This window comes from Sciurus carolinensis, chromosome 12, assembly GCF_902686445.1.
Source record: "Sciurus carolinensis chromosome 12, mSciCar1.2, whole genome shotgun sequence".
NCBI lineage: Eukaryota > Metazoa > Chordata > Mammalia > Rodentia > Sciuridae > Sciurus > Sciurus carolinensis.
The window spans coordinates 41,820,451-41,844,014 of record NC_062224.1 but is presented as its reverse complement, the minus strand read 5'-3'; the positions used below and the strand labels follow the sequence as shown (position 1 = coordinate 41,844,014).

The following is a 23,564-nucleotide window of genomic DNA, read 5'->3' as shown; positions in this document are numbered from 1 at the left end:
CTTACCAATTCAGGTGCTTTGCAGACAGACTTGGGTTCTCTGTAATTTACAACTGATGTAAGGGCCTAAATAGAAAACAGGTGCATAATTAGCTACCAGTTAATAGGGCAAAAGTTCAGGTGGTTCAATATATGCTATAATTGATGTCCAAAAAACCCACCTGTTATGATTTAATCTTAAATGTTCCCCAAGGGCCAAGTGTTGAAGACCTGGTAGCCAGCCTGTGACACTGGTGGATAGGGGCAGAACTTTTAGGCGGTAGGGCCTTGTAAAGGCAGCTAGGTCACGGGGGCATGCCCTTGAAAGGGATATTGAGAAACTCTTCCCTGCTTCCCTAGCCATGAGGTGAGTATGTTTCCTCCACCACATACTTTCACCATAATGTTCTGCCTTGCCAAATGTCCAAAAGCAACAAAGCCCCATTCCTATTACAAAGTATTCTTTATAACTCATTACTAAAATTTGAACACAGATAAATAAAATAATGCTATTTTAAAAACCTTACAAACTTCCAACCCAGAATAATAAAGTTTGTGAAATATTTTCCCCATTCAAATATTATTTAAAATAGCCTACATATTACAAGTGAAGAAATAATCAGTTTTGAAGAATATTAAAATTATGCATGCATTTTCAGAATATACTAGTTAATAGGCAATTCTGCTTATATAGCATAATAATAGGACATTACATAGGCATTCAGATTAACAAATCATTTAATAAGTTTAAAACTTATGTTATTCCTATTTCAACTTTCACATTTAAGTTAGTTCCTTAAGGTTAATCTCCACATCCAGATCAGAAATCTCCTATTTAGAAGCCTAATCCTGGCACTGCCTAATAAATGATAGAGAATTTTATATACAACTAATATGTATACATATATATGCTAAAAAGTTACCTTATCCAATGCACTCATAAAGTGTTGATCACCATTCAAAACAGTGTTGATAAGTTGAACAAATTTACCATGTACTTCCAAAACTGACTCCACAAATAGTGTTGGCATCTAAATTTAAATATAAAATACAAAATATAAAACCACCTTTTAAAAAAAAAATCAATAATACAATTAGTGTTGTTAAAGACTTAAGAGTAATGTTTACCCCAAGCAAATTATGTTTTCTTCTCTCTCTCTCCCTTTCTCTCTCCTGTTTCTTACACATACACACACACACTCCTGCTCTCCTCCACCTCAGAAAGTTTTTAGTTACAATGGTCTTAAAAATCTAAAACTTTGCTGTTGAAATGAACTGTTGTCATTCACTTCTCTCAAATGAAACCACCAAAAGCACATTGCTCTCTTATGTTGAACATAGTATCTTAAGGGTAATAGAATAAATCTTTGAAATACCAGATCTATCACTTCATAGAGAATTATATAAACAAGACTGCCTGCAAAGTCACTGAAGGCTGAAAGACAGAGAACGGTGGAAAAAGCCAGCATCTCTAAGACTAGATACTCCTAAACTGGACTGTATAACCCCTTACATCTCAGAAGGGGGGAAAAAAAAAAAAAGCTAATAGTGCAAAAATGAGTTTCCCTCTGAATGGAGATAACTGGAGAAGTTGGTATCTAAGGTTTAACAGTTAGTTGACTTGAGTCTGCTACAAATGTACTGTTACATTCCCATCTTCCAGCCGTGACACCAGACTCCATTCTTCTATGCTCAATGTCATTCAATACCCCGACTCTATAAACCTAATAATAAAAACTAAGAAACCTACTAAATAACAGAATAACAAACTTAAATAACACAACAAACAGTTCCACAAAATTGGAAAACTTATGATTTACCATGGCAAGATGTAAAACTAATAATTATTACTTGCTAAAGACAAATCTACTACACCAATAATCAGCATCTAATAAGCATTTTTAAGCAAGGTGTCCATACACAGATAACTATGTTAAAGATGATGAGCATACAGTTCTATTAAGGTAGAAATGCCATTCCATGTTATATTTACCTTATTGTCAATCAATACTAGTAATAACAAAAAGGCAGTCTAACATAATAAGAACATTTTTTAAAGAAAGGCAATTTGTAAATTGTTATTTGGTTCACAAAGTACTCTTGAGAAGGTATTATTAGGGATGTGAGGGTCACTAGCATATTTTGGACAGCAAATATTATGTAGGGAAGACTTTTAATTTGCCAATTACAAAGACACATGTACAAATAGCCAAATTTTTCTGTAAGAAGTTAACTGTCAAGTGAACATCAGTATGGCTAAGCAGCAGCCTATCTCTTTCAATGGTTTTAAATAAATGGGTTTGACAAATTCTAGGTTTAAAAAAGTTGGATAAAGGTATTTTTATTTGATGACTTTTTCTTTCCTCTGTTAACAAAAGAAAAACACAGATAAATATGAATAAGAAAAAAAAAAAAAACTTTTCAGTTCCTTATACATAACTCACATTTTCCTGAGTAAGGTTACTGGTTGCTCTAAGGCCCTCATCATGGATATGATTTTGCAGCTCCTGAATCATATGAGGTAAACCAGTGGACACAGCACGGAGTAAGACATACATATTTGCCATGTCTGAGGAGGAAAACAAATTTCATTATTAAAATTCTTGGATATTTTTAAATTAGTAGGTAATACTTAGCTCAAAATGCATGAGTACAAAAGAGTATGCAGGTAACATCCCCCTAACCCCATCCAGTCTTATCTCCCAGCCACCCAGTCTCCCTCCTCACAAGAAAGCAATGTTACAGTTTTTTTTATCCTTCTAAAGATGTATGCACATTAATGAAAATATACATATACATGTTCTATGTATTAATATAAACATACATGCTTTTCACCCTGATACTTTTTTATACGAAGAGTACAATGGATTTTATGCATTTTTGCAGCTGCAAAACACATTTTAACTTAAAGATATTTTATATTAGTACATAAAGCATTTCTGCATATTTTAAAATTGCAGAGTACTTCACCATATGCACATATTACATTTACTTAAAACTTGACGGAAACTCAGATTGTTTTCAATCTCTTGATATTAATAATCTTGTATATGGGCAAGAATATATGTAGCATAAATCCTGAAAAGTGGGATTACCATGTTGATCATATAGGCAGTTCCTTCAAAACAGAGATGCCATTTACAGGAAATTCCCTTGCCAAGAAAGTATCATCAAACACTTTAATCTCTGACAATGAGAGGTGAAAAATGATGTCTCAATGTAGTGATTTTAATTTTCAACTTTTTATTGAAGTATATACAAAATCAGAAAAGTATGCCAATCATGAGTACACTTCAGTGAATTATCACAAGTGAACACACAACACACCCATATAATCACACTCAGGGTTAAGAAACAGACTTAAGCCAGGTGCAGTGGCACACGCCTGTAATCCCCCCCCCCCAAAAAAAAAGAAAAAAGAAAAGAAACCGACTTAACCAATACCCATAAACTCCCTTTATGCATCCTCCCAGTTGCTACTCTTGCTCCTCTGCCAAGGTAACCACTGATGTGACTATTAAATCATAGATTAATTTTTGAACTTTCAATAAAAATGGAATCACACAATTCTCCCATGGCTAGTCATCTTTTGTTCAAAATAATACTTATAAGGATCATATAGGCTGTAATTAGCATTAATCTGTTCATTTCTATACTTCTCTGTAATATTCCATTGTATGAATATACTGTATTTATTTATTCTATTGTTATTGGACATTTGAGTTGCTTCCAGATTAGAGCTATCACAAATAATGTTGCTATGACATTCTTGTACATATCTTTTAGTAAATACCTACATGCATGGGGTAGGAGTTATACACCTAGAAGATCTGCTGGATAATAGAATATGCACATATTCTGCTTTAGTGGTATCAGTTTTTCCAAGAGGTTCTATCAATATGTTCTCTCATTCCAGTATACAACAAAATCCTGGTAATCTACAAACTTCCAAATACTTATTTTCATTCTTTTAAATTGTATATCAAATTATAAAGATATATTGATATCTTACTGTGGTTTGAATTTGCATTCCCCTAATTTAATGAGATTGAAATACCTTTTTATGTGTATAGACCATTTGTATAGCTTCTATTCTGCAATGCCTGTTGAAGTTTTTGTCCATTTTATATTCTGGATGTAAATATTTTCCATTCACTACACTACAAATATATTAACCTATGACTGTCCTTTTTTTAAATTTTTTGTTGTTGTTGTTGCAGAGGGTCAGTACCAGGGATTGAACGCAGGGGCACTCAACCACTGAACCACACTGCCAGCCCTATTTTGTATTTTATTTAGAGACAGGGTCTCACTGAGTTGCTTAGCATCTTGCCAGTTGCTGAGGCCGGCTTTGAAGTCAAGATCCTCCTGTCTCAGCTTCCTGAGCTGCTGGGATTACAGGCAGGCGCCACCACACCTGGCTGACCTATGACTGTTTTTGATGCTCTGGTTGTCTTTTAATGGTCTTTTCAAGTTCCAAAGTTTTTCATTTTAAGGTAGTCTACTAGGTTAATCTTTCCTCAACTGTTATGGCTTTTTGTGTCCCATTTAAAATATCATTCCCTACCATAAAGTTGTAAAGATACTCTCCTATATTATCTTCTAGAAGTGTTACTGTTTTACCTTTCACATGTAGATAAAAAACACCTGTGAACTGATTTTGTATATGGTGAATAAGGTAGAGATCAAATTTCTTTTTCTTAGCAAATGGATATCCAATATCTGATTGACTCAGCATTATGTATAGAAAAGACTCCCTTTCATTCACTGCTCTGTGGAACGACCTGGTTTTGGTTTGTTTTTTTGGTACTGAGGATTTACAGAGGTAAAGGGGCACTTTACCTCTGAACTACATCCCTTTATTTTGAGAATGGATCTCTCTAAGTTGCTGAGGGACTTTATCAAGTGTTTATATATGCATGGTCTGTTTCTAGGCTGTTTCACTTCAATGGTCTATCTGCCTATCCTTATATTAATGCCTTACTGCATGACTTTGGTTTTGTAAGTCTTGCTATCCTGTAAAAGTCTTTCCAGCATGCTCTTAAGATCATCTTGGAGCTGGGCATGGTGACCCACTCCTGTAATCCCAGTGAATGGGGAGGCAGAGGCAGGAGGATTGAGAGTTCAAAGCTAGCCTCAGCAACAGCAAGGTGCTAAATAACTCAGTGAGACCCTGTCTCTAAAGGAGGATAGGAAGGATCTCAAAATAGGGATGAGGATGTAGGTCAGTGATAAAGCATGCCTGGATAGGTATGTAGGAAGGAAGGAAGGAAGAAAGGAATGAAGGAAGGAAGGGGAAGGGAAGGGAAAGGAAAGGAGGGAGGGAAGGAGGGGGGCGGGAGGAGAGGAGGAAGGGAAGAAGGAAGGAGGGAAGATCATCTTGGCTATTCTTAGGGCAAGAGGACAACTTTCAGAATTTAACAAAAAGTGGCAAGGTAGAGGAGGTTACATTAGATTGCAGTGGGTTTATAAATTAATGTTGCTTTCATCAATGTTTACTTTTCTATAGAGGTCTGGCATACATGTCTTATGTTTATTCACTGCTGTTCAATAATATTTTTTGTGGTAGGTACCAGGGATTGAACCTAAGGGTGCTCAACCACTGAGCCACATCCCCAGCCCTTTTATTTATTTATTTTGAGACAGGGTCTCACAAGATTGCTTACAGCCCTGATAAGTTGTTGAGGTTGGCTTTGAACCTGCGATTCACCTGAGCTGCTAGTAGTATAGGCATGTGCCACCACGCTTGATTTGTTCCGTAATTCTTAGTACTATTTTCGCTTCTTCTGAATCTTTTTTTTTTGGTGATAATTACAATTATTTGGTAGTATCACAGTATATTTTTATTTTTTACTTCCCCTGTTTTGAATTGAGTATGCACCTCTTCACATATTTAAAATCTACCCACATTTCCTTTTCATAGTCTTTGCCTTTATTCCCAGTGTATATTAGGAACTAATATATAAAAGAAAGTAGATCCTGTGATATACAAAATATACAAACATTTTCCCAGTTTTTCTTTTGACTTTAGAATATACTTTTTGAAATAAACTTTTCCAAAGGTCTTTCAAAATTCAGTAATAATCTGCAAATAAGGTATATGGAATATTTTAAAGATATCAAAATATATGATTTAAATACAAGTGGGGGTAGAAGATGATATTAAAACTGGGACTAGGGATATAGCTCAGTTGGTAGAGTGCTTGTCTGGCAAGCACAAGGCCCTGGGTTCAATCCCCTGCATGGGGGAGGGGGGGTGCGAAGGGAGTGGGTTTATGCTTTAATTTCTACTCACAGTTATGTTTGCTATCACTTACCATTTTTTTTCTCTTGTCGAATAATATTATGACATTCTGCATGTAAGAACTGTAAGTGGTCTGCTACCATTCGTTGCTGACATTCATGAATCACTTTAGTATATGAACTTGGATGTAAGTATTTTCGACATCGAATTTCTTCATCTTTTAATCTACCTAGAACCTATAAAAATATATTCTTAAAATAATAAACTTACTAAGTTTCTGCAAGGAAAAGTCTGTAACATCAGTAAGTCACTCAGGTAGCTAAAATTTTAATGGCTCTATAAAACACAGCAAAGATAATAACGTTTACATACTAATTTAAACCCACAAACCATAAATCACTTCAAAGTTTTATTTAAGCTACCAGTGTTCACCACATTCCACCAGTCTTATAAAGAAGAATAAAGTCTTCTTTATTCTGATCTGCCTTCTGTCTTTATTTATTAACCCTAATCTTCATGTTATATGGAAAACTTAGCATGCAATAGGAAAAGCTGGTAATGACTAATAAACCCCAGAATATTTGGTTTCTATATGAATATTTAACTACCAAACTAAAATTAGTTACATCAAGTAGATTAATTAATTTACCTTGGTTTCTGCTCTTACAAAATGGAAATATATAGAGTATGTACATGATCATTAACTATGATAAAGATTTCATTAAAAATTTTAAAAGTCAAAACATCCTTAATCAGAATCAAATAGATCAATTAAGACTTTATGGGACTGGAGACACAGCTCAATGACAGACTGCTTACCTAGCATGCACAAAGACCTAGGTTCATTCCCAGCACAAAAACAAAACAAAAAAGACTTTTACAAAAGCATTAAGCCTGCTATGGTGGTGCATGCCTGTGATCCGAGACTAGGAAGGGTGATCATAAGTTCAAAGAGAGCCTCAGCAACTTAGTGAGGCCCTAAGCAACTCAGTGAGATCCTGTCTCAAAATAAAAATAAAAAGGTGTCAGGGGGAGCTGCTGGGGATGTGGCTCAGTGGTTAAATGCCCCTGGGTTCAATCCCCATTACCTGCCCCCAACATGCACAAAAAAAGGAAGAAAAAAAGAAAAGCACTGAGGTACAAAACAATACTCTGGTCAATATTAATAACTAACTAGTAAGAATGATATCCAAAGAATTTGACTAATTTAATCACAAAACAACCAATATTGTGATGAAATTTATATTAGCATGGCACATATACATACAAGTATATAGACTCAGAAGAGATTATGTGATGTCTCTGATCCTAACTAGTCTCATGGAATTATGTACGTTTGACTCTGTGAAACTTGAGCTGCCTGGTGATGCTGGGAAGGGAAATCATTTCTGGATACCTGATTAGATATCTTTCAAGGAAAATGAGGCTCAAGACTGTGGAGGGTCCCATTAAGTCAAAGTTCAGGGCAGTCATTGAAATTAAGGATCAGCAAGAAGGTACTTAGATTAAAAAGGTTTTCATCCCTTATTTCATCAACTGAGAGTCATTTTGGTCAAAAAAATCTTTTGATCAATATACAATTAAAAATAGCCCTTAAAAATTAAACCTAGGCTGGGCATGTTGACACTTGCCTGTAATTCCAGCAGCTAGGGAGGTTGAGACAGGAAGATTTCGAGTTCAATGCCAGCCTCAGCAAAAGTGAGGTGCTAAGCAACTCAATGAGACCCTGTCTCTAAATAAAATACAAAATAGGGCTGGGGAAGTAGCTCAGTGGTTAAGTGCCCCTGAGTTTAAACCCCAGTACACAACAAATTAAACCTAATAGTGACTTATGGCATAGTATGTGACTTTAAACGGTTTACTAGATTACTAAATGCAACAGGTATTAGAGTGTAGTTGCAGGAGGATCAAAGAAGGGAAAAAGTAAAATAATGGCAACCTGGGGAAAGGAGGTGCATATCAAAGGAAAGATAGATTAGGTTGGATTGCCTCAATACAGGTCTTCAAATAGCCATAATACCATTGGTAGATGGGGGAAAAGCCAAAACTAGAGCAGAGAAAAGGGGCAGGGCTATACTAAAGAGTCTGTTCATTAGCATAATACATAGTGATCAAATTCTAGGACTTTAGCATTTGAGGTAAATATGGTTTACCACCATTTTCTATAATGAACTACCAAAAACCATTTTCTGAACATAGTTTCAATGCCCTACAATTTTTTAGCACTTTGAGATATAATTTAACAATTTAAAATATGTAATTGGTATATTAATATAATATTAATACACAATGTTTTTAAAATCACATTGAAATTATATTTCCTTATTTGCCACTTTAACCATTTTCAGGTGCAATTCATGTAGCATTAATTACATTTATAAAGTTGCATATCCATCCCCACTGTCTGTTTTTTAGAAGTGTTTCCTTAACCCAAACAGAAATTCTATAACCATTAAGCAATGACTTCCCATATGATCTCCCACAAATAAATAACCTCTAATCTGCATTCTTTCTCTATGAATTTGCCTAATATTTCATGTAAATGGAACTATACAATATTTGTTTTTTGGGTCTGGATTAACACTTTCAAAGTTCATCTATGTTATAGCTTGTATCAGTACTTCATTCCTTTTTAAGACCAAATAATATTCCATTGTACGTGTATACCACATTCTGCTTACTATTCTTTTGTGTGTGTGTGTGTGTGTGTGTGTGTGTGTGTGTGTGTTTGAGATGCTGGGGATTGACACATGGCTTCACATGTACTAGGCAAGTGCTCTTTCAACTGAGTTATACCTATTCTTTCAACTCCTGATAGATATCTGAAGTGTTTCTAGCATTTGCCATGTCCTCTTTTTTGAGTCAGATATAACAAGATTTGTATGCATCAAAGATACTGTGTGTGCAATTTCTTTGAATTGGGATCTAGAAAATTAAATAAGAGTTTAAGATGCAATAAAAGCTAAGAGCTAAGAACCACTTACCTAGAGTAACCTGTACTTAATGGATGGAGGCAAAAGTCTTAGATTGTTTATTCAAGATCCAAAACTAATTAATTAGTGATAAAAGCAGTAAGAAAACTAATTAATTCAAACTTCTAGTTCTGGGTTTTGTGGACTGTATAACACTATATCAGAAGCACTGATGATTCTTGTTTGACCTGTGTTCTACAGAGACTAGACTATAGGTAGTCCACTTGTAATATTTATCTTCTTGGTGAAACCCAACTAACAAAAGTTATCCAATAATAAAATACTTGAATCCAACACTTCAAATTAAAACCTTGATTAAAAATTTCAATGTACCCAGTGGCACACGCCTGTAATCCCAGGGGCTCGGGAGGCTAAGACAGGAGGATCTCAAGTTCGAAGCCAGTCTCAGCAAAAGCGAGGTGCTAAGCAACTTAGTGAGACCCTGTCTCTAAATAAAATACAAAACAGAAATGGGGATGTGGTTCAGGTTGAGTGCCCCTGAGTTCAATTCCCAGTAACCACCTCCACCAAAAAAAAAAAAAAAAAAGTCACTATCTTTCTGATGATTACATTTATAACTTTTTAATACTGAAAAAAAGTATAATATTTTAAACATGATTATGTGCTGCTTTATTGATTAATTAAGATTCTTTCTGGAGGTTTTCTCCTCACAATCAGCCTCCCCAAGAACTTAACAGACCAGAAGAGTTATCTATCTACAGTTATCTTATTTCCCTTCCATTTAAAATAATAGTAAAATCCAAACACCTAACTTCTGTACTTACGCTGTTTCCTAAACAAATCACCAAGCACAAAAACCTATTATTTCCCTAAAACTGTATGCATGTGTTAATTTTACAGATAAGCAAAATTTTGCTTTAGGATAAGCAATTAAGGATTTAGCAAACATGATGGGAACTAGAACAGCATTTTCCTCAGGGAAAAAAACTACAGCAAGAGCAATGGCTTACCAACAGATGTGTATTATGATAACTGAGAGTTAATGATCAAATAAACAGAACCTTTTTTCACCAAAGAACATTTTAACAAAAAAATTATGTTAAATATGCCAGATATACAATAGGTGAAGGTATATAACATGGTGCGTGTTATTATTTTTTACCTTTTCCATATACTGTGAGCAATTTGATTCTTGTAATAAATTTGAAGCTTCTTGTTTGTAATACTCTCCTGTTTCAGTCAGAAAGGGAGACTCAAAGATTTCCTGATAAAACTGAATAAAATAATTAAAATCATATTAGTCAAAACCTGGAACAAATAATTTAAGAAATTAAAGATCTGATAACATTTTTAAAGGAGATTTTTTTACCTTTAAGGGAAATTTTTTCTTATACTGTTCAACATGAACAAAGGAGTTAATAACCCCATGGATTACTTTCTGGTTTGGGTCTTCTCCACCACGATCACTAAAATAGGGTATAACACAAAATGTTCTTGAGAATACAAATATCTATGGAAATATGCCAAAATATTACTATTTAATTGGCCTAATGAAATTATAAAGCACTTTAAAAAGGACATGTAAATCTTAAAAACAAATTTTTCATATCACAGCTGAAATAATACATCAGAGTTAATACATATATACTGTCATATAAAGCTTTGATAATAAAATTAAACATGCCAATACTTTAATTTTAATAAAGTATACACAAATTCATCAATACTGGTGGTATACTACTGGTGGCTTAAATTTTAGTACTTCAACATAATAAAGGCCATTTACAATAAAACAACTAACATTATACTGAATGGAGAAAAGTTGAATGCTTTCTAAAATCATAAACAAAACAAGAATGGTCACCTTCATCACTTTTTTTCAACATAGTACTAGAAGAGCTAGTCAGAGAAATCAGGCAAGAAAAAGAAATAAAGGTCATTCAAATTGGAAAAAAAGCTAAACTGTCACTATTTGTAGATGACATTATCTTTTATACAGAAACTCCAAAAAGAAAAAAAACTATAAAAATAAATAAAATCAGCAAAATTGCGGGATGCAAAATCACGACACAAAAATCAGTAGCACTATTTTATGTTAAAAGCAAAATATTTGAAATAGAAATCAATCCTCTCTTATAATCATTACCAAAAAAAAAAACCTAGAAATAATTTTAACCAAAAAGGGGAAAGATTTTTAACGAAGAAAATTATAGAACACTGATGAAAGAAACTATAGAAGACAAAAAAAGAGAAAGACATGGACTGAAAGAATTAATATTGTTAAAATGTCCTTACTATCCAAAGTGATTTACAGATTCAATGAAATTCCTATCAAAATACCAAAGACATTCTTCAGAGACCAGGGTTGGGGGGGGGGCGGACCACAATGTACATGGAATCTGTAATCCTAACAACTTGGAAGGCTGACACAGGAGGATTCCAAGTTCAAGGTCAGTCTAACTTAGTGAGGCCCTGTCTCAAGGTAAAAGTTTAAAAAAGGCTGGGGATAGCTCAGTGGTAAAGCACCCGCTGGGTTAAATCCCAAGTACCCTCCCCCAACAAAATGTATATGGAAATATAGAAAACCCCAAACAGTCAAGGTATCTTGAACAAAAAAAATAAAGCAGGAGACATTACATTGCTTGACTTCAAAACATACTATTCAGCTATAGTAATCAAGACAGCAAGATAATGGCACAAAAACGCAGGTTGATCAATGGAACAAAATAGAGATTAGAGAGCCTAGAACTATATCCACATATCTACAACAAACTGATTTTCAACAAATATGCTAAACACATGCATTGTTGAAAGGACAGTCTTTTCAACAAACGGTGCTGGGAAAATTGAATATCTACATGCAGAAGAATGAAGTAGACACTTGTCTTTCACCAGTTACAAAGATCAACTCAAAATGAAGTAAAGACTTAAATGGAAGACTATGAAACTATTACAACTACTAGAAGGGGAACTATTTCAAGATAGGAATGAACCAGGTACAGTGTGGCACACATCTGTAATTCTAGTGAGGTTAAAGCAGGAGAATCCCACATTTGAGGTCAGCCTCAGCAACTTGCGAGATTCCCAGCAACTTAGTGAAACCCTATATCAAAATTAAAAAAAAAAAAAAAAAAAAAGTAGAAATGTAGCTCAGGGGTAAAGTAGGACCCCAACACCAAAAACAGATATTGGAATAGGCAAGAATTTTTTTTGACATGTCCCCACAAAGCACAGGAAACAAAAACAAAAATAGACAAATATGTTATATCAAACTAACAAGCTTCTACACACAGACAAGTTACAGAATGGAAGAAAATATTTGCAAACTATACATCTGACAAGTGTTGATAACACTAATCATCAGGTAAATGCAAACCAAAACCACAATATTCACTTCAGAAGAAAAAGGGAATCCTTGTACACTGTTGGTGAGAATGTAAATTAGAACATCCTTTTTGGAAAGCAGTATGAAATTCTTTTCAAAAAATTAAAAATAGAACTACTACATGATCCAGCAATGGATCTACTAATGGGTACATGCCTACTTTGTATAAACTACTGGGTACATACCCAAAGGAAATGAAATCAGTATGTTGAAGAAATATCTGAACTCCCATGTACATTGTAACTAGCTAAGAAATGGAAGCAAATAAGTGTCTATTAACCAATGAATGAAAAAAGAAAACCTGGTACACAGTTACAAAGGAATACTATACTATCCAGCCATAAAAAGGATGAAATTTTGTCATTTGTGGCTACACAGATATTAATGGCAATCATTATGTTGCAAAACCAGCCAGGCACAGAAAGAAGAGTATCATTATGATCGCATTCATCTGGAATCTAAAAAAAAATCTGTTCTCGTAAGTTGAAAGTAGAAGGTGATTATCAAGGTGGGGACTGAGGGAGATAGTGAAGGTTTATCAATGAATTCTAAATTACAGGTTGACAGAAGCAAGAAATTCTTGTGTGCTACTGCACGGTAGGGTTACTATAGATAATGAAAATATATGTCTCAAAAATCTAGACGAAAGAATTTTTAATGTTTTCACCACAGAGAAAGGATAAATGTTTGAGGAGATAGTTTAGCCTAATTGAAACATGCAATGCATACATATATCAAAACTCTACATGGTACCCCATTAACATATACAATTTTTGTTTTTATAGATCAGTTAAAAATAAGTTGAAAAATTACTTCAAACTTACTGGACACAAGCTCTTATTAGGTCTTGTCTGAGAATATCAGTCTCTGAACCATTACAAGTGTGACGACAGTAATTTGATGGTACTTCTTGCTCAAAGGTACACCCTACATAAATGCATCACTTATTAAAATGACTAACAGCTATTATTCATTGCTCTAAGTAATCTGCTAGCACTGCTGAGCTGCTTCCTAGAATAAAGATAACTCTCAATTCAGAAATTCAATTAGATATGTTGATATTCCTATATTCCTTAATAGCTACAAAGAAATGCAAGATTATTTCAAAATATTGATATGACATTTTACAAGTTTCTATCTAGCTTGAGGCACTACTGCAACGCAAGTCTTAATCACATTACAAATGCATTTGATTAATAGTTTTCTAATTACAGATAGGAAAATAGGGTACTAGGGGTGTACTTTAATGGTAGAATGCTTGCCTAGCATATACAAGGCCCTGAGTTTGAGCTCCGTCAGTGAAAAAGAGGAAAATGAAGTGGGAAAATTAAGTTTGCCTAAAGCCACAGTAAAACAGTACAGTTCTAAGCAGAAGTTTCTGTCTCCAGTACTTATCAACTAATCATTATGCAGTGAAAGGTTTATTCTACTACTGAAAATCTTCCAACCTACTTGAAAATATTTTTTCTTCTGAATTAGTAATTATTTTACAAATAGAACAACAGAAAACATACTATCATTCTCTATTTAAAGCTTTTTATTCTTTATAGAAGATGCAAGAATGTGGGGATGGAGATGTGGCTCAGTGGTACAGCACGTGCCTGGCATGTGCCCTGGAGGCCTGGGTTTGATATTGAGCAGCACATATAAATAAACAAAAGATCCACTGACAACTAAAATAATACATAAAAAAAGATTCAGGAATCTTTTAACAGTTTTTAAAAAAGCATTGAGACAATAACCTTTACCTATTAATGTCCCTCCTTGCTTTTTCATTCCTCTAATCCTCCTTGATTATCTAGATATTCTAGGAAAAAGTCTTTCACACATGAATTATATGGACTTAGTAATTCTGTCAGAATCTTAGATACAAAACCTACATCTTGATATGACTAACAATGAATTCATGTGGGCTCATTTCCTCTGTTCATCATCCATTAGGTCCTTCTTGAGCCCATATTCAATCTGGTGAAATGGTGATCTGGCCCATGTTATCTATTTGGAACACATCACTTATTTGCCTTTGAATACTACTTAGGACAAATGAGATCAGTTAATAATGAGAAATATTTGAATATTTGTTTGCTTGTAATTTCCACATTCCCACAGTGCTGGGGACTCGAACCCGGGCCTCCAGCATGAGAGGCAGGCACTCTACCAGGTGGGCTATATGGCCTGCCCTAATATTTGAATATTTGATAAATCAGGTTATCTAAAATTTTTTCAGTTTTAATCCTGTTATTGTCCCTTTTCAATTATAGGGTGGACAGATGTGAATGGAACATGAACATAAGGTTAAGGGAATACTGTATAAAATGGGCCCACTATGCTGACCCCTCATGCTTTCACCTTTGAAAAGCAATTTATCTACAGCCCTGCCTGGTTTAAGTGGACAGGATATTTTACATTCTCAGCAAACGTTATCTGCAGCAGAAATGCAAGCTCTAAATAATTCCAATGAGAGGAATAGAAGTTACCCTGAAGGGGGATTTCTGTGACCCTTTCATAGACCAGATTCTGAATCTCCAGGAGATAAGGATAATTTCCCCAGATCATAAAATTTCTAAGAACAGGTTTCCATTAGAACTAATCAGCATGAGCCAAAGTGACCTAGAGTTGTCATGGCAGTGATGATTTGAAAGTCTGACATTATTGCTGTCAGTGAAGAGGCAGACCTGGGCAGAACTCTCTAGAAACTTCCCTGGGACTCCCAATAAAACTGGAGGGCACAACAGGCACACTGTCCCTTTTCTCTCTGAGAGGACACACTCTCCCCTTTGAGAGTGTCCCCTTTCCCCCTCTGCTATCCTTTCTAATAAACTCACACTTGTTTCTCTGAGTAGCATGTCTGAAATCTTTCTGACTTGATCACAAGAATTGAAGTTTGAAGGAGGGCCTTTGTGCTGCTTCAGTTTCTTGGAAGGCCCAAGCCCTATAATATCAGCACCAGAAAAAATTCCACAAGGTAATTATAAATATGACCTTTTCTTTTTCCCCTCACTTCTGTCCACCCCCTCTTTCTGTGGGACTGAGGCTTGAATCAAAAGCCTGCCACATGGAAGGCAAGCATTTACTGTGCTATATCCACAGTCTTTTTTTTTTTTTTTTTAAAGACAGGGTCTCACTTTTTTTTTTTTTTATTAAGACAGGCTATCTCAAACTTGTGATTCTCCTTCCTCCTGAATAGCTGGGATTATAGGTGTGTACCATCATGACCAGCAGGTTAACATAACAAAAGTAAACTATAAAATAATGTTGTTAGTAATTTATAAAAGCATTGACTGAACTGGTCATCTGAATCTGGCCTCATCTAAGGATAGTGTTTCCAAGAGATGAGTCTAGAAAAAAGGATATGAACGTTTTGAAATATGGCTCATTATTTGATTTTAACAGAAGAAAAAAAGACATGAACAACATTTAGAAATATTGCTTATTATTCGATTTTAACAGAACTGTGTGAAAGTACCTATAATAATCATAATGAAATTACCAAAATAATGGAATCACTCAGCATATTGGGTCTAACAGAAGCAGTTTAGCAAAGCAGTTAAAACTAGGTTTATGGAGTCCAACTATTGAGGTTTGAGTTCTGGACACACTAATGTCACCTTAGGCATGTCACTTAATCTTTCAGTACTCAAGAGTTTTCCTCTGGTATAAAGTAAGGATCATAAACTTTTATTATTCTACCTACTTCATCTGGGTATGGAAAAGATTAAGAAAGCACAGTTCATTGCGCTCAATTCACCATAGCCAGATTGTGGAACCAACCTAGATGTCCTTCAATTGATGAATGGATAAAGAAACTGTGGCATATATATACAATGGAATATTACTCTGCCATAAAGAATGATAAAATTATGGCATTTGCAGGCAAATGGATGAAATTGGAGAATATCATGCTAAGTGAGATAAGCCAATCTCAAAAAACTAAAGGACGAATGATCTCACTGATAAGTGAATAATGGGGGGTGGGAGGGGTTAGCGTTAGGGTTAGGGTTAAGGAGGGTGGCAAGAATGGAGGAAGGAAGGACTGTATAGAGGGAAAAGAGGGGTGGGAGGGGTGGGGGGGAAGGAAAAAAAAATAACAGAATGAATCAAACAACATTACCCTATGTAAATTTATGATTACACAAATGGTGTGCCTTGACTCCATGTACAAACAGAGAAACAACATGTATCCCATTTGTTTGCAATTAAAAAAAAAAAGAAAAAAAGAAATAACCAATAGCTGATATATTGGACACTGACCAAAATGGAAGTAAGAGAAAAAACTAAGAAACTTAAAGGAAAAAAACAAAAACAAAAACAAACAAACAAAAAAACCGACTGCAGTTTTAAAATTAAGCATTTAGCTAGAAGTGTTATTATGTATCTTCAGTCCCAACTATTTAGAGTCTAAAGCAAGAAGAACTCTTAGGTCCAGAAATTCAAGATCAATCTGGGCAATAGTGAGATACTTCAAAAAAGAAGGCTTTCAAAACCAACTAACTGAGCATTCAATTTAACTCAGACAACAGATGTGTGAGTCATGAAAAGTTAGATTGGGGGAAGACACAGAGCAATGGCCACTACACATTCTGGACTCTACAGGTTCATGAGCCTTGTTCCAATTCCTCCACAATGATGTCTGACAAATCCAATGAAGCTGAGAGTAAAAAAATTCAATAATGTTAAACTGAAAAAAGGAATTCAAGAGAAAACTCCAATGCCTTCAAAAGAACTGACTGAACAGAAGAAGCAAGCAGGGGAATTGTAATAAGGCATGTGCTGCCAATATGCACTGCACATTCCACAAGCATTATTTTATTTCTTTTAACTGTTTAGCTTTGTAAGAGTCAAAGGAGTGGAATCAAGTTTAAATGGCTGTGCTGGCCTTTACACATCAAAGAATGGAGAACTGTCAAAGAAGGACCTGTCAGACTCTCCCTTTTGCCTCTCTGAATGCTCATATTGGTGAAGAGGCTGAATGGGAGAATAGTGAAATCTAAAGCAAAACCAAGCTGATTTGAGGAATCCTGCCAGTTGTGAAACAGAGGTTTAAGCACCATTCTATTAATTTTAGTGTAACATTCATTACCCTATGTTTAAAATGAGAACAGGGTTTCTGCAAACTAAATGCAGCCCTCTGTTCCCACTATAAATCTGAGAAATCACAGGAAGGATTTTTATTTTGGAGGGGGCAGGGTAATACTGGGGATTAAACCCAAGGCTTCATATTGTTACACAAGTGCTCTACCACTGAGCTATATCCCAAGCCCAGGATGGACATTTTTTAAAATTCCATGACTAACATTAGCCCTTCGATTTGCAGAAACTGGGAGGGTGGGGTGGAGATAAAAAGATTAGAAGAGTAAGAAAATACTCAACTAAAGAGTAAAAAGTACAAGGGAAAGAATTACTACAAGGAGACACTGGGAAGAGAGGGAATGAAGACTGGCAAGAAGAGGCATATTCTGAAAGCTGTAGTTAGCACAAAAAGGTGAGAAAACAGTCAGATTACCAGGAGAAGTTGCTGGGCTCTGCAGTCAGGCATCAAACTGCAGTGTTGTCTGTATCCATGCTGGATCAGGAAGTGTAATGCTCCAAGAGGAATGAGAAGCCTCTACAGCTAGAAAACTGCTGCAGCATCGACCTGAAAGTGCCTCCCAAGCTTCCCCATTCCCCCCTCAAAAAGAAACTGGGAATTTTTCATCCTCGGATTAGTTAAATTTGATACAACTATTAAGTATAGGAGATTGATAGAAAAAAGGTATTCTATCCCGCTTATTGGAAGAACAAGTACTTTTAGAGGGCAATTTGTCAAAATCTTAAATGCACATACCTATAAACTCCAATAAACCCTGCATATGTGTATTAGTGGAGAAAACTGGAAACAATCTAAAATATACTAGGAGAAGAGTTTAATAAAATGAGATACAACTATACCAAATAGTATGTAGCAATTTAAAAAGAATGAAGTAGATTTTCATTTACTAATAGAACAATTAACATGCTGTATCTTTAGTTCTTCTCAGAATTAAAGAAGTCTCTGAGTATAATGCATATTACTTATGAATTAGAAAAATGAAAAAAAATTCAAGGAAACAATATTGTATATATAGATAAAAACTCAGGAAAAAGTTTAGAGAATTAATCAAGTAATAACAGGGTTTACCTTGTGAAGAGGAAAAAGACTAAGCAAAGATCTGGAATATTCATTTACATATTTAGAACTAAAATTTTCACTGAGTAACTGATAGCAGGTCTGGAAAACACAATATACAAAATATGTCTGGAACATCTTGACATACCAGATAGCATGAAAGCCATCAAAGATGACTAGTGTCATGACAAAAGGAAACTGGCACCAACTACTCAAAGAAAAGCAATTTAATCTATATTAAAGTAAGTCTTAAAATGAATAGAAAACATACCAAATGTTTAAATCTGTAAGTTTATCATAATATATATTTTAATTTTTTGTAGTTATAGATGGACAGCATGCCTTTATTTGTTCATTTTAATGTGGTGCTAAGGATCTGAACCCAGTGCCTCACACATGCTAGGCAAGCACTCTGCCACTGAGCTATAGCCCAGGCCCCATAATGAGATATTAAAAAAAAAAAAAAAAAAAAAAGTCACATGAGGATGACAGCAAACCATCTCATCTTAAAACTGACTAAAGAAGAAACAAATAGTTATTTTGCCTTTCCTATTTGTACTTTACCCATTTGTGCAACTAAACAGTAGGTGGGGGGAACGCATACCTTTATAAAATTAATTCAGGTAATAAAAACAAAATAACATAATTATAGTGATATAGTTAACACACCCTAATAAATTAATTGATGTCACTACTGAGCATCAATGGTTGCTTACATTAAAAAAAAAAAGAATATCAGAAATTATGGAAGAATATACTATCACTTATAGTCTTGCCAGAGGGATCAAAACTTAGTTTGAATAAGTCACTGGATTGCCAATTTGTAGGAAACACAGAGCATAAAGAAACATGAGGGCTGGGGATATAGCTCAGTCGGTAGAGTGCTTGCCTCAATAAGCACAAGGCCTTGGGTTCAATACCCAGCACTGCAAAAAAAAAAAAAAAAAAAAAAAAAAAATGTACTTCCTTAGGAACATAATGAAATATACCCAATGCATGCAAATCAGCAAAATCTGATCAATGGGAAAGTCTAAAAACCAAAAAGCCAGGATTCATCAATAAAACAAAAAAGAAACAGAAGAAAATGATTACTTTAAAATTCAGACTAGCAGTTACTTTGGAGAAAGGGTAGAGATAAAGGTTTTTGAGGTAGATGGATTGGTTCTTTTTCTTGACCTGGGTGGTAGTAACAGAGTATTTACCTTACATAATTCATTAAGCATATATTTGTACATTTCATTTTATAATAAAGAGTTAAACACCCACAAACATACAAATAAAATACCCTCAAATGTCCAAAGGAGGGACTACAGCTGTGGTTCAGTGGTAGAGCACTCACCTAGTATGTGTGAGGCACTGGGTTCGATTCTCAGCACCACATAAAATTTTTTTTAAAAAAGATATTGTGTCCATCTATAGCTAAAAAAAATTTTTTTGAAGAATTCCAAAGGAAAACTGGTCTAACAAGATTTTTATCAGACAGAATAAGGAAAAGAGCATAAGATAGATAATGGAAGTTACTAGATAACAATAAAAATAATTAAATATGAAGATAATCACCTTGATATTCACTCAACTATCAACGGAGGCTCAAAACATAATACAACCAACATAAATATAAGAAAGAAATCAATACATACAATAGGCAGAAAAAAACAAATCTCAGAAACAGAAAGATACAAAAGAATAAGAATTCCTAAATTAGATTTTATTTTTGTCTAAGAATATCCTTTTCCTCAATTAAATCTCTAATGTCTTAATAATCAAGAAATAGAATACCAAACATGGGCAGGTCAGATACAATACAATCAGTCACAGTATCCTACATTATACTGTTTTAAACTCAGAGGAATAATGAATTTCATTTTAACTTTAATTTTTGTTAAACACTAGAAAATGAACTATAAAATATAAGGGAGAAAGAAAAGCAAGACTGAATCCAATTAGCATAACACGATTAGTGTTTTCAATAGTATGTAGGCAATTCTAAGCAATACTTTTGCTTGTACTTTCTAAATCTACTTCTATTTTTATAACTTTATACTTACATTATCATAGTCATATGACTTTAATTTTAAAGTAAGAGTAAAAGGTCTTGCAAAACATTTATATCAGACCAAGTGCTATAACTTATGCTCTCAATTATTGGTTTAGTAATTTTGTGTTTTTATGTATCACTAAAAATATTTAAATTCTTATGCTGTAATATTCAGGTCCAAGAAATTACAGTATTTTAATATTATAAACAACCTTTAAGTAGTTTGGTAGTGAACACCCTACTTGGTAATTCTACCATAGCCCTCTAAAATATAGCTAAGTTAATATATAAATAGAATTACTTTTCTCTTTGCTAGTGAGGTAAGCACAGTGAAAATTTTGCAGAAACTATGGTTACATTACTTGCTTTACTCTCTTTATATAGGAAACGCATCCTCCATTTTGGATTAAATTTTGTGTGCAGTTTGTAATGATAAAGTAAAAAACAAAATTAACCTAACAGTGTGTCATGGACTCTCTTAAACAAAAACTTCTACAACCTATACTCCACTTTTACATTTAGTACATCACTGAAACAATTTTTTCAAACTGCATGAAATATGAGATGACTGCTAGTGTTTATATTCCTCAAAGGGAACTTTCTTTCCAGACTAGAACTGAGCAAGAGTCTGGACCAGTTTGTACCTTAAAAGGAGACAGTACATGATCCTTAAGTCAACAGTTGATCCATTTCTCCTTCTTTATCCCACTACGTTACCACGTTGTTTCTGTCTGCATTCTTTTAGACCTTCTTCTCATCTTCCCTGTAGATCCCATTCCACCCAAGTATAACTTCTTCCAAAGCCATGAAACTCCTAATTACATTTCACTGAGTATTTCAGTATTCATGATCTTCAGGAATTTTAATTTACTAGAACATTGTGATTTCACATTAAAAACAAACAAAAAAAACCCTTCACTGTCCTAATAGGTAACTTTTATTCTTTGAAGTTTGAGGTGACCCTCATTTTTCAGGAATCTTCAAAGAAGATATATATATCTTCAGATGCAGATGGTGATGTGGCATACAATATACCATAAACAAAGTTATAATACAAAGTAAACTTTTTCTGAAAGTAGCAACCAAATTAATGTCTAAGACTACACAAAGTTGAATGAGGAAGAAAGTACATTATTAGTTTGGTAAGATAAAAAATAATCTAAAATAAGTAAGGTAGGGATTATATAAACCAAATTACAAAGGCTATTTGTTAGTATAAGATACCACCCATGTGGTTAGAAGTAAAGCATTTTGGCTAATGGTCAAGTAGTTGAATCATAGAGCTGGACTAACATACAAGTGCTAGAATGCAATTTTAAAGTTACAGTATATAATCGATGCAAACTACCTAAAAACAATGTCGCTATGTATTTAAGAACTAGGACAGATACATGGTCTATCTTTTAACAACTCTTGGCCATCATGATAAAAACTTTTCAGACTACATTACATAATTTTATTTTTTATTCTTTTATTGATACATTATAATGCATAATGATAAGACTCATTGTTCCTTATTACATTAAATAATTTTAGCACTAAGACCCATCTAAGCATGAATAAAATAAAGGTCAAGTTATTAGAGATTGCTGGTATATCACTGGTCTCTACCCTGAAACTTTTTACTATAAAATCTTATCTCCACTTCCTCTCATTTTTTAAATTTACTTTTTTCTAGTGCTCTAGGGAACTCACCCAGCTCTTGCCACAAATATTTCTATGTACCATGTTTTTCATCATCCTTTTTTTTTTTTTTCTTTTTTGCGGTACTGGGGATTTGAACCCAGGGCCTTGTGCCTGCAAGACAAGCACTCAACCAACTGAACTATATCCCCAGCCCATAATACTTTTTTTTAAAGAACCGAAACTTCTCCCTAAATTTCAGCACAGGTAGCTTATTGTATGTTTCTTTTAGAAGTTGATTTTTAAACATAGTGTGTAGAAATGAAAAGTTTCAAACTGCATAAATATATTATACCATGTTATCAATACACCAAATCAAAACAACTTGCCAAGATGAATACATAAGTTACAAAGAAATAACAATTCTGGCTTGTACAGAATATGCCAGTGTTTTCAAAGCTTTTAACAGTTACTTACTAATACAAATCTCCAAAGTTTAGAGTTGGAAGATGAGTTTAACAGTAATGTAATTTTAACTGCCATTTTCATTTATTTTAATATATTACTAAGATATTTTGCTATGTCACAATGGTGCTTTCCAGTGTTCACAATTTACAGTTTCAATTTGTACATATGTAACTCACTACCGTAAGGGACATTCTTCCCTATTACAAACTATCCTTAGAAGAAAAATAAAACCCCACCCTATGTAGAACTCTGAACATGGTATGACTTAAAACAGATTAATGTGACATGGTTTTTAATATTTTAGCCATTTTCTAAATACCAGGATGTACAACTTGCCTATTTAATATGTGACAGTTACAATTTTATTCATTGAGAAATTCTGCATTAATTTTATTCAACCATCTTTATCACCTATCATAAAAATCTCTTGTTGTTTGTTTTAGTGAATTCCAAACTGTGTGTGTGTGGTTTTTTACTTTCTCTTTTTTTTTTTTTTTTTTTTTTTTTGAGAACAAGGTCATCTCACACCTATTTTTACTTCTTTTATTTAAGTGAATTAGACCTCATATAAAAACTACATACTGAAAAACAGAACTGAGAATCAAAAGAGGACTCAAAATTCAGCTGATCAACCTTCATTATTTATTAATATTCATTAATTCAATGAAGACATTTAGTCAGGCAATACAATATTTTTAAAGAGATAAAAATCCATGAATTCCTATTGTAAGCGATTTTTCATCCAAATGA

At 34.0% G+C, this 23,564-nt stretch overlaps 1 protein-coding gene across 2 annotated transcripts in view; it reads right to left on the bottom strand.

Annotated features, from left to right (window-relative positions):
- Cul2 (cullin 2) overlaps positions 1-23,564 on the bottom strand; it is a 102,547-nt gene that overhangs the window by 22,725 nt on the left and 56,258 nt on the right. For both annotated transcript variants that reach the window (XM_047521405.1, XM_047521404.1), the window contains exons 7-12: positions 10,525-10,621; positions 10,318-10,428; positions 6,296-6,458; positions 2,423-2,547; positions 902-1,009; positions 6-65 (exon numbers count right to left, since the gene is read on the bottom strand). In XM_047521405.1, coding sequence (XP_047377361.1) covers positions 6-65; positions 902-1,009; positions 2,423-2,547; positions 6,296-6,458; positions 10,318-10,428; positions 10,525-10,621 — 664 coding nt within the window. The remainder of the gene's footprint in view (positions 1-5; positions 66-901; positions 1,010-2,422; positions 2,548-6,295; positions 6,459-10,317; positions 10,429-10,524; positions 10,622-23,564) is intronic.